The sequence below is a fragment of the Aptenodytes patagonicus genome, chromosome 17 (genome assembly GCF_965638725.1).
Source record: "Aptenodytes patagonicus chromosome 17, bAptPat1.pri.cur, whole genome shotgun sequence".
Classification (NCBI taxonomy): Eukaryota; Metazoa; Chordata; class Aves; order Sphenisciformes; family Spheniscidae; genus Aptenodytes; species Aptenodytes patagonicus.
In genome coordinates, this window is record NC_134965.1 from 4,371,607 (window position 1) to 4,388,586 (window position 16,980).

Below are 16,980 nucleotides of genomic sequence, written 5' to 3' on the forward strand. Positions count from 1 at the left end.
TCTCTCCCCGCACAGCCCACGCTTTGCCCGGCCAGGGGCCGAGCAACCCCTTCCCATATCTCCCAGCACCTGAACGAGCAACCAGCAACCTGGGGATGTTTCCCCTTCGGCATCGCTTCCCAGAAGTTTGGAAATAATTAAAAAAATATTTGGGGGGGGGGGGGGGGCGCGGGAGGCACGTTTGGAGGCGGCCAGCCTGGGCTGCAAAGGGGCGGGTGCCGGACCCCGGGGGGACCCCGCTCCCCCCCCCCCCCAGCCCGGCGCGGTCGCCGGGGCTGCCCCGCGGCGCTGGGCGCGGGCGGGCGCGGCGGCCCCGGGGGAGGCGGGGGAAGCGGCGGGCAGGGCGGTGCCGCCGGGAGGAGGCGGGCCCGGCGGCGGGGCGCCCCTTCCCGCGGCGGGCGGAGAGGTGGCGAGGCAGCGCCGTGCCGAGAGCCCTCCGTGCGCCCCCCGCCGAGCATCTCCCCCCCCCCCCCTCCCCCCCGCCCCGGCCCGGGCCGCCGCCGGGGCATGGAGGCGGCGCACAGCCTCCCGGCGCTCGACGTCCTCCGCCGCTTCGGTGTAACCGAGAGCTGCGGGCTCAGCCCGGAGCAGGTTCGCCGCAGCCGGGAGAAGTACGGCCCCAATGGTTAGTGCGGCGGGACGGGACGGCGGGATGCTGCCGGTGGGACGGGAGGGGCTGAGGAACCCGGGGGGGGGGGGGAGGGGGACGGGATGGGGCAGCCCTAACGGGACACCGGGAGCGGCTGGGACCCTCCGCCGGGACCGGGACCCTCCCCGCCGGGTCCGGGAAGGGCCGGGGTGCTTGCCCTGGGGACCCCCCGGAGCATCCCCCGCCGCCCCGGGGGTTGCGGAGGAGCCGCGGGGATTTGCCGCGGGACACCTGCTGATGAGGGGAATATTTGCCGGCTTCGATTAAGGGCTAATTCCTGGGGCTGCGGGCGGCCGGGCGGCGCGGGCAATTGGCGGGGTATTAATTCCTCTGGCGGGGTGTCCGAAAGCGGGGAGGGACACGGATACGTCGCCAGGAAAGAGAGGGGGAAGTTCCCCCCTTGCCTGTGGGTGAAAGGGGGAAGCCCCGAAATCGAGGCGAGGGGTGTCGCGGCGGGGGGACCCCGCTCCTTGCTCGCCGTAGCCCTGGCTGGGCTGTGGGTGCTGCTGCAGAAGAGGAAGGGGTGGCAGGGGGAGATAGGGCGACGGGACGTGCACCGGCTTTGCTGCGTGCCTCGCTGACCCAGGGAACCCTCTTTGAGCAGCTGGGCATCTTCCTGGTTTTGATAAGGGGAACTTTTAAACCGGTGTTTTATAAGTGCTCAGTGTGCACGGGAGGGACTTGCTGGGTGCCTGAACCTACCCGGGTAAATAGTGATTTTGATTGTCCAGGCTGTAGCTGTAGGTAGGTTGTTAACTCTGCATATGGAAACAGGAGGGTTTTAGGGTGAGTTTGCTCCAGTGCTTTGGAGTAGCAAGTCCTTTCTCGAAGCTGTGCAAGGAGATAAGTGTGTAAACTCCTGGGTTGGAGCTTGTTGCATCTGGTTTTCACTTGATTGTCGTGGATGAGGCTAAGGAAAGCACGAGTAGATGCTGGCAGGATTGCCGTCTGCATCTTTATTCATTGGGAGGGCTGTGTTAGGTGGGATCAGAGGGCTGTGCCTCCTCCAGACAAGCCCTGCGAGCAGCAGTCCTGTGTGCTGGGCAGTGCTTGGGGTCCCCCTTCCCGCCAGCACTCCCCGTACCGGGCAGCTTCTGGCTCCGTTCCCTGAGTCAGCGTGGTCAGGGCTGGACTTGGGAGCTCTTACCGTGGAGCACTCCGCACAAGGCGTAAGCAATGGAGCGTCACACCTGCCCTTGTCTGACCTGATTTTGGAGGAGGGCAGCTGGGGACCCATCTGGTTAGCCAGGAGGGGAGCGATCCCTCTGCTTTGGGGGGCTGAATGCAAAACGCATCCCTAACAAAGAGGTGTGACAGTCTGATTTCAAGGTATAATTGCTCCCAACGTTTCTGCGCCGTCCCTCGGCCCTACGGGAATGTGGGGACGATGGGCCGTACGGGCGGTCTGTGCCGTGCAGCAGTGTGTCACCTACAGGCATCGCCGTTGCGGGGCTCGCGGTGGCTTTATCCTCCTGTTTGCCCAAGTGAATCATCGTCACTGAGTCAGGCATGTTGGCTGCTTGGTGGCACTGGGCTCTCTGCCGTAGAAAAGGTAGCTCGAACGTATGATGTAGGTGCAAATCAAAGGGTTAGCGGTGGCAATTAGTTTGCCTTTTTGTTTTTTTTCTTCTTCCTTCCCCTTCTTGCAAGCAATGGCTCTGTGCTCGCCTCTCTCTACAGCTTTGCTTCCCATACAGTCCAGCGTTGGGTTTCTTGCAGGCTGTTGGCTCCCAAGAGCTTCTGACTTTGGGATGTCCCATGGCTTTCGCCTTCAAAGCAGAGCTCTGCATCTCCTGTACAACACAGCTCACGGTGATGTGCACAGACGTTGAGAGCAGTAACGTGGGCAGTGCAACCATCAGTGAAAATGTGGTCGAAGATTTTTAAGAATTCTGAATTTTTGCAATTTTTGTGCAGTATTTATATTTTTCTCGTGGCGCGGATGGACAGGTTAGCACAGCTTAAAATCATGCAGCATGGGACCCTACATGGTTTGTTTGGGGTTTTTTGTTTGGTTTGGTTGGTTTAAAACCTCGACATTAAGCAAATAGCCTTTTTTCCAGCATGGCGAGAGCTTGCAGGTTGTGTCGCGGCAGCAGGAGCCGACCTCCCTGACTGCGCTGGGGTACCCTTGGGTACCCCGTTAGGGAGAGCTGCTGCGGGGAGCAGCGTGGGAGGGCAAGCTGGGCTTGTACCGGAGCGCAGGTCTTGAAGATGGCCTGTATTAAATTGCATTTTAATTTAGGTTTAAATTAAGCTCCGGCAGCGGAAGCGCGGGGCAGTTTGGTGACTCGCTTGAGCTCGCGCAGAAGGGGGAAGAAAATTCAAATCTTGCGTGGCTTGAAGCGCAGAGCAGACCTTCAGCTCCAGCTAGTTTCATTTTCGCACCCTCCTGTCTCGCATCCATTCATTTCCTTCTAAACCTGAAATCAAACTGCCAGTGTGGTCGTGAATCGCAATCTAAAATACATCATCTTTCTTAAAAACTGCCTCCCGACGTACTTTAGAGAGCTGCTGTCTGCTTTTTTAATTGTGTTGATGCATTTCAAAAACACGGGCTGCAGCGAGCTCCGACGTTAAGTGAGAAGCAGCGGCTATTGGCATGTTTTCTATTAAAAAGCTATGTATTTTTTGGAGGGGGTATTCTTTTGAAGCCTAAAATTGCTTTTTCAGTTCCAGTGCTCACATTTAACTTTGCAGGAGGAAACAGAGAGCAATACTGATTATTTAATATCTCCAGTTCGTGGCTTGGCAGCCAAGCAGTGAGATACAGATTACTGGACTGGAATAAGATATTTCTCCGTTAGGAAGAGCTGTTGTTCTAGTTTCAGATCTGTCATCGGCGCTGTCAGCATGGCCATTTCATTTGCCAAGGAAACTGGAGAAGCCGCAGAACATTTAGGTCTCACCATGGTGATTCTCAAAAGGCTCCTGAATCTCCAAAGTAATTTTTAAACTAATAAAATGCTTTGGATGCTCCACGTGTGCTGGGCGGGCGCTCCCCTACGCCTCCTCCCATCTGCCAGCACCTTGCTCCACAGGTTGCTTTTAGACCACAACACTTAAAAAAAAAAAACAAAACAAAACACAAAAGCAAAAAATGAGCATCTCTTATTTTAGAATAGGCTGAGCAGGAGGATACAGGGGTGCAAACATTTTTCTTTCTAAATGTAAAACCAAGGGCACATTTTACCCTGAAATGATTTCAGTTTTGCCAAGGAATGACAGATGTAAATGGGAGTTGCCCTGTGGACAGTCAAGTGATTTTCTGTTTTAAATATAGCTCTGATTTCTCTCTTCTAAATGGGTTTCCATGTGTAAATGAGCATACATTTCAGGCAGGATATTGCCAGCGTTAATGCATATGCATAATTTCATTTGCTTCATCAGTAACCTAAATGGACTGTGAATGTCAGTGGAGTCAAGTGCTCGGCTGTCTGCAGCATAGGGGCGTTTATCTCTTCTTGCATTTCATCTCTTCTGACTCCGAAGCAAAAGCCCTGCTGCCGCCTGCGGCTGGAAACGCCACCGGGCGGGATCAGACCCTGCCCGTCAGCCCTCCTCGGGGTCTCGCCCATCCCTCCTTTATCCTTGCCGCCCCGGGGGCTGACCCCCGATGGTACCTGATGCTCTTCAAAACCTCACTGCAAGGTGCAATGATAACAGTATTTACGTGATGGCTGGTTTAAGTGTTACTCAAGCCAGCTTCAGCACTGGGCCAACTCAAAGCCCACGAGTAAATTGGCTTTTCTTTTATAACGCACTTCCCTACGCCTCCGTAAGCTTTATTTCAGGATCTCGGAGCCCTTGTGTGTATTTTTACATGTGTGTGCCCGAGCCTACCTGGGCAGGAGGAGGTGACATCCCCAAGCCCAAATCCAGCCTGTGATGTGTTGCCGCTCTCCTGAAACCCACCGAGGCGCATTCACGAGGAGCTTTCTGCTTTTCAGCACGAGCACGCGTCTGAGCCCCTGTTTTGCTAGAAGCAGCAGCAGAAACCACCGATATATTATTTATTTCTATCCTTTTCTCAGCCTATAGCCAGGGCTCTGTGTGTGTGTGTGTATGTGTCCATCGGCACACGTGTGTGCATGCACACGCTCCTGTGCGTACTCTAATTGTGGTGCATTACTTAATGTCGGATTAGCTGCCGGCGGTTGCTAACCAGCCAAGGTTACGCTCCAACTCTCTCTTGACAATTAAAAAAAAAAAAAAAAAAAAAAAAAAAATTTCTATTTCATGCTGAAATAGTTGAGATGCCGGTAAGGAGAGGAAAAGCAGCATTTTCTGACTCATCCAGCTCTGCTCTCTGTTCCTCTGCGCATCGCCCACCTTTTCCACCCCCAAAACACACGCTTAACAGTCTGATTCATAAACATGCTACGGGGGTTGTGGTTTTTTTTTTTTTTTTCCTTCCTCCTCCAAATCCTTTCCCTTAGGAGAAATGCTGAGGCATTGAAACCTTGCGAGCGCCTTCAAATTTGGGGAGAGACTACACAAAATTTTCCTAATTGGACAAGAGGAAACTTGGGATTTTCATCCCTGCGCCATCCTCTGAGGTTACCCGCTTTCGTACCTACCTTTAAAAAAAAAATTGTGAATAAAGAGCAACGTTCAGAAAAACTGATGTCTCCTTTTAAAATGCTGCAGGATCCAGGGAGGGAAAATTTCCAGGGCGAGGAGAGGCAGGGGCTGGGCTGGGGGGGGGAGGGATTTTGTGCGCAGGTCTCGTCTGTACCCCTGGGGCTGGCCTCCCCTGTTGCACAAGTGTTATTTCATTAATATTTTTATTTCATTGCTGGTTTTAAAGCTGGGGGTGGTGGAGCTGGTGCTGTGAAACACTGATTTAGGAGGTTGCGCTGTGGATGCCCGGATGCCGGCTTGGGGTGTGCCGTTTTCAGAAAGGGGCTGGAGCAGGTCCTTCAGAAACATCATTAGCAGCAAAATATCCCCCCCCTTCCCCCAGGCTAATCCTCTTCCCCAGTTTTTCAGGTGTCTATTTTGACCTTCCTCCTGGAGCCGAGTGTTTTTGGCCCACCTGGTGCAGTCCTCGCCATCACCACGCAGCCGCGTGGCTGCTCGCTCTTTGCCTTTTCAAGTGGCATTGGTCTTTCTGCATTTTTTAAGCCTTCTCCAATTGCCAGATCTGATTTTAAGCTATTGAGTAGCATTTCTACGGTCGTCTCCCTCCAGGGTAAATCTCTGAAAAATACTATTGATATTTATGTTGCAAGTATTTTTTTTTTTTTTCTTTTTAAAGCTTCTCCTCAAAACCATTTTTCTTGAGTGAAAAGCATCAGCCGACACCTGGTGTTGCTTTTGCTTTCTTCCTACCAAGGAGAATTTTAATTTGAGAAACATCCAAGTCACTGCCTTTTCACTCTGTGTTTGATCTCCTCCTGCAAATGGGATGATGTGAAAGCGGGAGGCTCCCGGCTGCTGCTAAATCACCCCTGTCCTGCGGGTCGGGTCTGTCCTGGCACATCCACAGCCCAGGCAATGCTTCTGGCACGGGCCCCCGGGGGACGTCCCTGCCGGATGCCCAAAATTGCAGGTGCTGGTGTGAAGCAGGGCTGAGCACGGGCAACTTAAAGCAGTTGGTTGTTATTTTCTGGTGGTGATAGCCGCCCTGTGCAACACTCAAGAGCTACGGCGAGGAGGGGTGAACGGAACCCATCCTGAGAGCGGCGTTCCCATTGCCCTCCTGCGATCTGCAGCGGGGATCTGAACTGGTTATCGAAAGGCGTCAGAAACCTCGCGGGGCTGGCGGGGCTGCACGCAACCCTGAGATGCTTTCATTTTCCTGGTCCTGAAAAATGAGGTTATTATTTGATGCTTTTTCATATATTCAAACCTCTGCAGGAGCCAGCTTCGATTTTTCTCCTATACGCAGCGTTTGCAGAGTCGGTTGGGATGCTGGTGCCCCTCCAAAATGGTTTTCTTAGAGTTATTCTTTGTAAACCGTGAGCCAGATGTTGAGTGTTTGCACCCTGTGCCTCTTGCCCAGCTGGTCGAGCCCCGGCTCCTGGAGAAGGGCCTCCTCCCTGCGAGGCATCGCGGTGTCCGGACCAGCCACAAAACCCTTCTGGTGGCTCGTTGAGCTTGCCTGGTGGGCCAGTGGATGCCTCATCCCCATGAATGTTTTCAGGGCTGTTAAAAGGAGCGTTAAGAAGTTATGAGCATCACCTAAGCTGTATTCCACGGGGAATTAGGGCAGTAAAAGCAGAATGGCAAACCTCTTTCGGCAGGTAAGGCCGGGCATCTGGGTGCTGACAATGCACAAGGGTGCTCTAAAACTCCTATTTAATTCCCCCCACCCCGGGAAAAGCCCATTAGGGCGCTTGGGCAGCTCTGGCACGCGAGGCAGCGCTCCCTGCCCGGCCCGTTGGCTCGCTCCGCTAATCACAACCAGTGGTGGTGCGAGGAGGAGGACGTCGTCTCCTGGGCTGGCTGGTTTGATGTGGGTTAGTTCAGTAACCGGCTGGCAGAGTGGTCCGGAGGGGGAGGCGCTTTGGAGCGGGATGGGGACCGGGTGCCAAGCCGCTGGGCTGATGTTTTCCGGGAGCATTGCTGGCGCTCGCAGTCTCAATTACGGGGTGGAAATATTAAGGCAGGTTGTGATTATCAGGAGAGGGATGGGGTTTTCTGCTTGCTTTTTTTATCTTTTCTTTCTTTTTTCCTTCCCCCCCCCCCCCTTTTTTTTTTCCCTCCCCTGGTTCTCACGTAGCACTCGTGGATGACCTCCCGCTGCGTCTCAGAGGGGGTGAAGGCAATGAAGGCAGCCCCTCCTGGTCAGTCGGTACATCTCGGGCAGGAGAAACCTCTGATGCTGGGGAGACTGGGGGGACTGGGGAAGGCGGGGGGGATGGAGGAGAGGGGCCCGCGGCTGCTGTGGGTGGGCTGGGTGGGCAGGCAGCAGCAGGACAGAGCTGCCTGGGGCTCAGTCCAACCCGGTGCGATATTAATACCCAGCAAAACCCAGAAAGCGCCAACCCCGCATCCCACCTCCATTTATTATTGTGCATCTGATTTTTTTTTTTTTTTCTAAATTTATTTTTTTTTCTGGTATTGTGACTCACGATCATTTTTTATATCTCAGTGTTGGTAGTATTGGAGGTAGAAAGTATAACAGTCACCTCTATTAAAAAAAAAAAACCTACCGACTGCTCGGTCGAGCTGCTGTCGGTACCAATAACCGCACTGGAAAACAGGTAGCAAAGATCTGGGCTGGAAGTGTAGAAATGTTGAAGAACCAGAGCCAAAAAGCAATAGAGAAAATTGTGGTTACTTGAGTATTTCCATGACGTGAGCGTGTGCCTGAGCGTGCGCCAGAGGCTCCTCCGTGGGCGGTTAACCCCTCGCAGGCAGGGCTGCAGGCAGCTGCCTGCTCCGCCAGCGTCCGAGCAATGGCCGCGCGGGTGGTGATGAGCAATGCTGGGACAGGAGACTCGTTATTCCTGCTAGGATTAATACAATTAATGCTAATGGGTCTTTTCCAGGGTGGGTGACTTGCCTGAGTTGAGCCAGTCGTCTCGTGAAAGGAGGGTCGGATTTGGGTCCAAAGTGTTTCTCTTTTGAAGAGAAGTGGAATTAATCCTTGCTAGCAATTAACCTCACGTCTATAACTAGTATTTGCCTTTTTTTTTGTGGGAACCTCCCAGTTTTTGAGGTTTGGCTGCTCGTTACCACTCTATTTTCTTTTCTCTTTCTCACCCGCAGAAGTGGTAAGTCCAAGGTCAGGCTGTAGTTTGGTAGCAGTCCCGTCTACCTCCGGGATGGGGTCTGTGCCCCTGCGCCACCGGGTCCAACACGTCCCCAGGCATCAGGCTGCTTCTGGGCACGCGATGGCATCTCTTTGTGACCCGTGGTGGCTGAAATCTGAAATTTTGTACCTCTTTGAAGTCGAGACCTATGGTACCCCTAAATGCAGGTGTTTCCGCTCTGATCATCAAAATCCTCCTAAAATTTAAATGTTCAGCAACCTGCTGGATGTGCCGCCGACGGAGGTCCTGGCTTCGTCACCTGTGCTCCCATGTGAACCCATTTGAGATTTTTTATATATATATGTATATATATATTCCATTTGAGATTATATATGTATCTATCCCATTTGAGGGTTTTTTATATATATATATATATATATAAAAATTTTTCCCCCACACTAACATTTGCAAGTCACTGTGGGACACCTCTGGATAAAAGATCCCTTTATGGAGAAGAAGCAAACCACAGCCAATAAAAAGATATTTATTCCCTATCGAGAGCTAACAGGTCCGAGCCCATCTCGGGCTCTGCAGGGCTGAAGGGTGAAGGCACTCGAGGATGAGTGACACTGCGCTGGTGGCCCAGCCCAGCCGCGCGGCAGGGTCACCGTCAGCATCGGAGGTGCGATGTTTTGGGGAGGAAATCCGCTTCTTGCTCTTGCGTGTCCCCTGTGCCCCTGGGTTCCTGTCCGCGGTATTTTTGCTTTGGGTGTTTCCTGCTATTTAGCCACTATGTGTATTTTAAACCAGTGGTCGGGGGGAGGCAGGGAAGGGATGTGAGTTAATTCGGACCGAAGGGCAGGGTTGTGTCGGGCATCCTTGTCCGGGCGGCTGTGGGAGCTGTGGGGGACGCGGTGCCGGGGGCAGCCCCGGTGCTGACGGGTTTTGCTCCGTCCCAGTGAAACCACCTCCAGCGCATCCGTGGGGTCCCCAAAGCCACCGGCCGCGGCCATGCTGCTCCCAGGAGCTGGGTGGGAAAGCTGTCCCTTGTGCTGGGACCAGTCCCCGCGGTCGGTCCATGTCCTCCTGGCGGGATGGGTGGCCAAAATGCCTTCCCCCCCCCATCTTATTGGAGAAAATCCCTGGAGGCCTTGCAGAGCCGCCCTCTGGGCAAATGCAAGGGCTGTGTTTTGTATGTTAGATATTTACTTTATTATATGGGGGTGTGTGTGTGTTTTGTTTTTTTCTTTTTCTGGTTTGGAAACAGTTTTTCTTGCATTTGTGGCTGATAAAAATCAGTTATTTTTTGGGAGGGGTGCATGGGCGGGGGAGATTCTCTCTTCTGCTTCCTTCGCCATGGGGAGTGAAAGCACGGAGATCCTTGAGGAGGAACTCGGTTAGCTGAGCAGTGACTCCAGCCCCTCCGGCGGCCGGCGATGGCCGAATCCCCAGGGATTTGCCCTCTAAAACGTCGCTCAGCTGGATTTTGCCAAGCAGGCAGCGCCTGTCCCCGGGAGACGGGCAGCTGGGGTCAGGATAACCCTCCCTGTACCTGCCTGTTTGCACTTTTCTTTTTCCATTTTGCAACCTCCAAGTCAACAGAAGGTCTAAAATAAGGAAAATGTGGGGAGTGAGTGGAAAAATAAAAATAAAAAAGGCCGGCTCAGTGGTGTGGGGTGGGAGAGGGGAAGCGATGGAGCTGTGTCCCTGGCCCTCCCGCTCTGGCCGCCGCAGAGGGTTCCCCTCGGGGCACCGTGTCCTGTGGGTTTTTGCAGGTTTTCTGGGCTTTTGCACGCTTTGGAGGTCAGGGACCTTCTGTTGCCTGCAGATAAATGGAAACCCCATCAGAGGATCAGTAGTGTTTTGATCCGCTCCCCTCCGGAGGGGAGTCCTGCAGTGACGCGGGAGGCGATGGGGCTGCTCTGCAGTGCTGGCTCAGGTCTGTTCTGGGGCTCCTCTTTTATCTATAAAAGCCCAATTCAAATTATTCTTCCCTTTTTCACCCCTTTTTGACATAAATGTATATATAGCTATCTTTGTGTGTGTATATATAAGGTTTTATCCTTATACACAAATGTATATAGGTATCTATGTATCTACACATATACATATATATATGATATTTCATCCTTCTAGACACGCACACAGATATTATACATAGTTGGAAGGAGATTATGGAAAAAGCCTAGATGGGACTTATGTTTCCAGGGATCTCTGAGTATCTCGCTCCAGGAAAGGAGCTGCTTCAACTGCACAGAGATGTGTGATCCCCAGAGAGTTCATGAAAAGTATTAATTGTCCAACTCGCCCCTTTTTCCCATCCAGAAGAACAGATCTTTTCTATCCTACAGACATTTTTTTCTTCTGATACAATCTAAACTCAGGGCAGCGTAGACTTCGTTTTCCATGAAAACCCATCCAAGAGGATTGCTGAAAATAGATCGTGCTCTGAGAACAGATACCAGAAAAAGCAAGTGTGTGTGTGTGTGTGTGTGGGAGCCAGGTCAGCCGGGGCAAGGAGTTCTGCAAAAAAAAATTAATAATAATAACCTCAGTTTGAGTTAATTGAGTTGAAAAGCAGCTCATCAGCGCCTGAGTGGGTCGGGGTCGGAGGATGCACCACCCTGCGGATACACTGGCCGCGTTTTACCAGCCTGGCTTTATTTACTAGCAGATGGGAGACGGGTTGAGATGCGCTATTCAAACTTCTGAATTTCACAAAGATTTGTCGTGGCGGTGGCATTTCCTCCAGAAAACAAACAAATGGGAAAAAAAAACCCCAAACCCCAACCCCCTCCAGACCTCTGCGCTTTTAGGATGGAGTTGGCTCCCTTCAGCCCCGAGGTTGGGGCAGGGTCTCCTTCCAACCCGGCGTGCAAAGTTCGGGTTTTCCTGATCCATAAATACACAGCCCAGCTCGTACGCTGTGGCTCGGCTACAGGTGGCAGCAGGATCGATCGAAATATCTATTGAAATACTGGCTTTTGGAGCAGAGAGAGAGAGAGCAGCTTCCTCATCTTGGCAGGGAAGGGGAGAAAATGCTGCTTGGATTTAAAAGTAATATCTTGTAGGGTTTTTTTTTTTTCTTTCTTAATTGAGGTTACTGGTTTGGGGCTATGCTTTTGGCAGGTTTCATCTTGCAAACCCCCGTGGGTCGGCTCTTACAGGTGTCCCGGGAGTTGGGTCCACACCGGTTGCAATTCAATCCAAAATCTGCCACGTGCAAGATGTCGAGCAAAAAAAGTGGCAAAGCAAATGAGCTGCTGTGCTGTGCCATGAGTGCTGCGGAGTGAGCCCCTTTTTGGGGGAAAGGGAGGACGTTTTATGTTGTTTTGTGCCGGCAGGTTAACACGGGAGGTGGGGTGGGATGTCAAAGTGCTTCCCCTCCCGCCGAGGGCAGGGTTTGGGGCGTGAGGGTTTGGTGTCGCACACCGAGGTGGGCACCCTACAGCAGGGGAAAAAGCTGGGGTTACACCGGGGAGGAGGTTAACCCCTTCCCTGCCTGCCTTCTCCTGGAGAGGTGGCTACCGAGTGTTCTAGTGCTGCGAGCCCCTGGACCGGCTGGTCCCCGTCCCCCGCGGGGCGGTGGGAGGAATGTCCTCTGAGCAGGGATGCTGCCAGCGGGATGCCCCTGAGCTGCTCGGCCGCTCCTGGATGCAGAGACCAGGAGCCACCCACGCTTTCCACAGCACTTGGCTAGTTGGAATACTTGAGTTATGTTTATCATTATTTATTATTTACTATTATTACTTATTATTTTTATACCTTCAAATTTTAATTATTACTTATTGTTCATAATTGTTATTTATTTTATTGTTTTATTTTGCATGCTAAGCAAGTGTGATGTCCTCAGTGGTTGCTTACAGCCTCATCAAAGATGCTCGGCTCGGTGTAAACACTCAGATCCTTGGGGTGGCAGTTTTGGGGGACGCTATTCCCCCCACCGAGCTACAGCAGCCCTTTGCTGTGTGCTGAGCAACACCTGTCCTCCAGAAGCAAAAGCATCCTATTTTGAAAATGCATCCTGTTTTGAAAATGCATCCTAGTCTCATTTTCTTACCTGCCTTTTCCGCCCAAATATCCCTTTTTTCCTATCTTTTTAGGCAAAAAAAAAAAAAACCCAAACACAGTCCCACCTTGCTCTTCCCCAAGTCTTGCACAATTCAGCTGAAAGGTGCAACCCAGTTTTCAGTGCTGAAATTCCTTCCCTGGGATATTTGAAACCTCCCGGGGACGTGCACGTTTTCCCGGTGCCGGGCAGGGATGGGCGGCCGAACTGACCTGGCAGCACGGGGCATTGCCGGGGCTCCTGGCACCGCCACCTCCGCAGCTCCCTGTGTTTGGTTTCCTAAACGGTTCCCCGGCACTGCCAGGAAAATGTTATTAAGTGTTTTTTGTCGCCGGGTGCTGGACTCGCTGCGAGTGGCCTCTTTGTGGTGGTGTGTGGCGGTCCATCGTGGGTTACGAATTCGCCGTGGCGTTTTTCCCTGGCCTGGATGGTGTTTTTTCAGCCACCGTGCTGGGTCGGAGGCGTTTTGGCATCTGGTGGCACCTGGTCGTCGTGCTCGTGATGCGAGGGGCGGCTGAGAGCCGAGTGGCTGAGGGCAAGAGGCTGCAGTGGAGCCCTAAAGGGTGAAAAAACATTACTGGGCAAACCCCCCCAGTTTACTTAACACTTACCACTGGGGTATCAATGGGAAATTGGCTGAAAAAATAGTTTTAGGGCAATAAAGGAGGAAATAAAATGATATCTGTAGGGTGCAAGAAGAGCATATACTGAAATTGCAGTGTGCCCTCTGGGTTGGGGTTGTGGCAATTCTGGCAGAAGTTTCCCAAACACGCAGAGTCGCTCCCTCACCTTTCCCTGAGGTTACGGAAAGGGTCTGCTCGAAGTAGAGCTAAGGAGAAGCTAAAAAAACCCCAACACAACCCCAAAACTAAAAAAAACCACCCCAGCTTAAGCTTTATTTTATTCAAGCTCCTGTGTTGGATGTTTTTTTTTTTTTTCTAAAACCTGTTACTATTTAAACGCAGATTTTTAGCTTTTCCACCCGGGAGCCGGAGCTGGAAATTCTTTCCACTGCGTTGGTGCAGGAGGAAACAAACCGCTGCTTTTAGTTTGCTCAAATAATCCATCCCAGGCTGGAGCCGCGGGTTTCCTCCGCCCTGCTCCCTCCCACTCCCAAAACGAGCCCGGGGATCTGCTGCGGGTGCCGGCAGGGACAGGGGGACAAGGCCACCGCTTGCAGCCCCATTTCCCCAGGGTTTTTCCCCTAAATTTCCCCAAGACTTTATTCTTGCAGACACCACGTGGGCACCGGAGCTGCAAGCCTAGCTGGTGGCTCATTTTTGGGGGCAATGGGTGAAATCTTCTCCCCTTATTTTCATAGCATTAAGAAAAGGAGGTGGGTTATCAACAGGGAAGCAATTTGCTTTTTGCCGTGGCACGGGAGGAGGATGCTTGGTGCCGGCTGGGCTTAATGGCTCTGTGCCGGGACCCCCTGGGCCGGGACCCCCTGCACCGTGGGAGAGGGAAGCTCGTGCTGTCCAACTTTTTTGGGATGAGTGGTTTCCAGGAATAAAGGAAGGGAAGTTTGGGCTGGGACGGGCAGGTTTTTCCTTGTTTATTTTACACAGCTCCTTGGACCATCAGCCCAATGCCGCGCTCCCACCTCCATCCCTATTTCTCTCTACCCGGACAGCAGGTCGTGGTGGTGGTGGCTTATCCTTCGGCGCAGGGACGTGCTGATTTTCCGGGGAAAAGGAAATACCGCGGGGCCGGATTTGCACGGTGCTTCGCTGCTGTTGAGAAGCACATCCAGGATAACTGTGTTTCCTATTCCCTGACCTGCAGACATAAGCTTAGCTGGCCAGAAAAGGAACAAATGAGCCTTTCATCTTCTCCCCCCTGACCATAGCAGCGGGGCTGTGGGAGCCCAAATGCAACTGTTCTCCCCTGGGGCCCTGTCACCATCCTTGGAGGGACCGATGGTGTTGGGCTGGGTTCCATACCAGCGGGTTTGGAAGAGCAGCGTGAGTGTAGGACAAGCAGTCGGTCCAGAGCCTCGACTGCTGTGGGGAGCCCTGTGACCCAAACCAGAAATTTTTGGGGCTGATTTTATTGCCAGCCATTTACGGCCTCCAGGTGCCAGCCAGAAAACCGGTTGGATCATTTCACCCTAAAGCATCGCCTGGAAAACAGCAAGGATATTTCTGCTCTTTAAACCTCTGCTAACCATCCTCCTGTGCTGCCCCGCCAGCCCTCGCCCACCCTGGGCTGCCGCCATCCCCAGCGCTTCCTCTGGCCCCAAATTTGCTTATTTTGGGGGCTGTTGATCCCCCAGCCACGAGAGGCACTAGGCTTTTGCAAAGCACGGGGCAGAGCTCAAGCAGGGACGAGCGCCGGGGAGTTACAGGAACAGCAAACTGTCGGTGTTTGCCGTGGGAGGGGGGAGTTGTATATCGTTCCTTTTATCTTCCTGCTGCCTTTCAAAGCAGCCCCGAGCGAGCGGCTGTCGCAGGCAGCCAGCACAACCAAAACTCACCCGGCGCGCAGGAAAAAGCAGCTGTGAGGCGGTAAGCAAATAAGGTGCCGGGGGCCTGAGGTGCTTCCCCCACCCGCGGCACGCCCAGGGCCACCACCGCCTTCACTCAAGAGGGAAAGAAACAGGAGTAAAAGCACCCGTGGATTTGGGACCGGCTCCTTGGGGATGATGGAGGACACGGGGAAGAGCCAGATCCTCCGGGAGCAGGTCGTGGTGCAAAGCAGAGCTCAGCCGCGGCCGCCCGGCATGAGGATGGGGATGTTCCCAGTGCCGTGCCTGCACCTGTGAGGTGCTTTTTAACGCACAGTTAATTGCTGTTTTCCTTGGGTCGCAGGCGCTCGGTGCAGCTGGAGACGCCGGTTGCCGCAGCCCGGCGGGCTCACGTGCCGCACACGTGCCCGCCGCAGCTGCGCCCGCCTGGGGATGCGATTTCTGTGCATGGGCGGTTGGGGTGTGCAAGTCGCCACTCTGCCCCCTCCCCGCGGCCCAACCCAGCCGCCGCTCTGCCAGCCCTGCCCTTGCCTTCACCTCGGCCCCGCTCGCTGCGGCGGGGGCTGGCGAAGCCCCCCCTGCGATGGGGAAGCCCCGAGGCAGCACCCTGCCCTGCTGTGATTCGGATGGATGGCTGCTGGGGGTTTTTATGTATGGGGCTTTTTTGGTAAACGGCTAATTCAGCTCTGTGGTGTGCTTAGCTCCCCATCTTGGTGCAATACCACATGGTGTCCGTGGGTCCGGCTTCCCCTCCAGCCGGGCTGGGCTCCAGCAAGCAAGGGGGTGCCAGGGCAGGTAGAGGGTGACACCTCGGCCAAAGCCCGGCTTGTTCTGCAGAAGCTGAAGCAACCTCAGAAAGTCCCTTTAGCTGCACCCTGAAGGTCCCGCTCTTCCCGAGCGGAGTGTCCTGCCCCGGCGCGTGGTCGGAGCCTGGGCGAGACGCGAGGTGCAGGACAGTCTCCAGGGATGCAGCAGCGTTCGGGAAACTGAGGCGTGAAGCTGCGTGTAAAAGCAAAGCCGTGTGGGTTAATTTAAGTAGCACACAGCCGAGACACGTAGGTAACTACGCTTTGTCCTCTGTGAACATCGGGTGGCATTAGCACCATTAGGCTTTGAGTGTTTGTCATCCCAGAGAGCGCTAAAACACCCGGGATTAGTTTGCAAACGTTGGGTTTTTTACACTTCTGCAGCTCAGGTGTGACCGTGCAAGGTCATGAGCAGCTCCAGGCCTCCATCCCCAGGCAGAATTTACACCAACCAGGTGACTGGTTGCTTTCAAACAACCCAGCAAAGCCTTTCCCGGTTGTGCAATCTGGCAGTTCTGCGGAACAGCGGGAATGTGCGGCGGTGCCGGCTGTCACCAGGGATGAAGCAGAGCAGGCGTCCCTCCGGGATGGGATCCTTCCAGCGCAGCCAGCCCTGGGAAAGGCAGCCAGTTAAAATAACAGTTTATTCTGCCTGGTGTCTCGCAGGGCGGTGGAAGGATCCCAGAGCAGCCCTGCCTGGGTTCCTGCTTTATGTCACGGGAGGGGCGCTGCTCTCCCAGCTGGGGATATTTTAGGGTTTTTCTTACTCTTTTCACTACTTTCTCGGGTCCTTTTTCCTGCCTGTTGGCAAAGTCTGGGAATCAGATGCATCGCTTGTTTTGCCCGTCCATGTCCGCTTCCCTGCATACGGAAAAAGAAATTAAAGGCAGGAAAAAAAAGAAATAAAATGAGTTTACAACATAGAAATATGGCTTGAAGGAAGTTACGTGGAGCAGAAAGCTGGGCCCAGGCGTGATGCTCATCGTTATCCCCCACGGTGGGCACCATGCTGTTACCCCTCCCGCATCACTTGGGGGCAGAAGCATTTGCCATAAGGGAAATCTGATTTTATCCTAGGGAAGCTCCTGAAACGGTGGGGAAAACAATATTTCAGCGTTCACCTTGCAAGATGTTTGCTGTTGTGGGTCGCAGGCCGGGTCTGAGCGTGCACCAGAGTTTGCTTTGCCGTGCACTGGCCTGGGAGAGTGTCGCCTCGTGCCTCAGTTTCCCCAAAAGCAGAGTGGGATGCGATACCTCAATGCACGATGGAGAAACGCTGGCTGCTG

At 53.5% G+C, this 16,980-nt stretch overlaps 1 protein-coding gene across 1 annotated transcript in view; it reads left to right on the forward strand.

Annotated features, from left to right (window-relative positions):
* Positions 1-499: 499 nt before the first annotated feature.
* The window catches only part of ATP2A3 (ATPase sarcoplasmic/endoplasmic reticulum Ca2+ transporting 3), a 60,647-nt gene continuing 44,166 nt past the window's right edge, over positions 500-16,980 (forward strand). The window contains 1 exon segment of the mRNA XM_076354316.1: positions 500-625. Within this exon segment, the coding sequence (XP_076210431.1) occupies positions 508-625 (118 nt within the window). The 5' untranslated portion in view covers positions 500-507.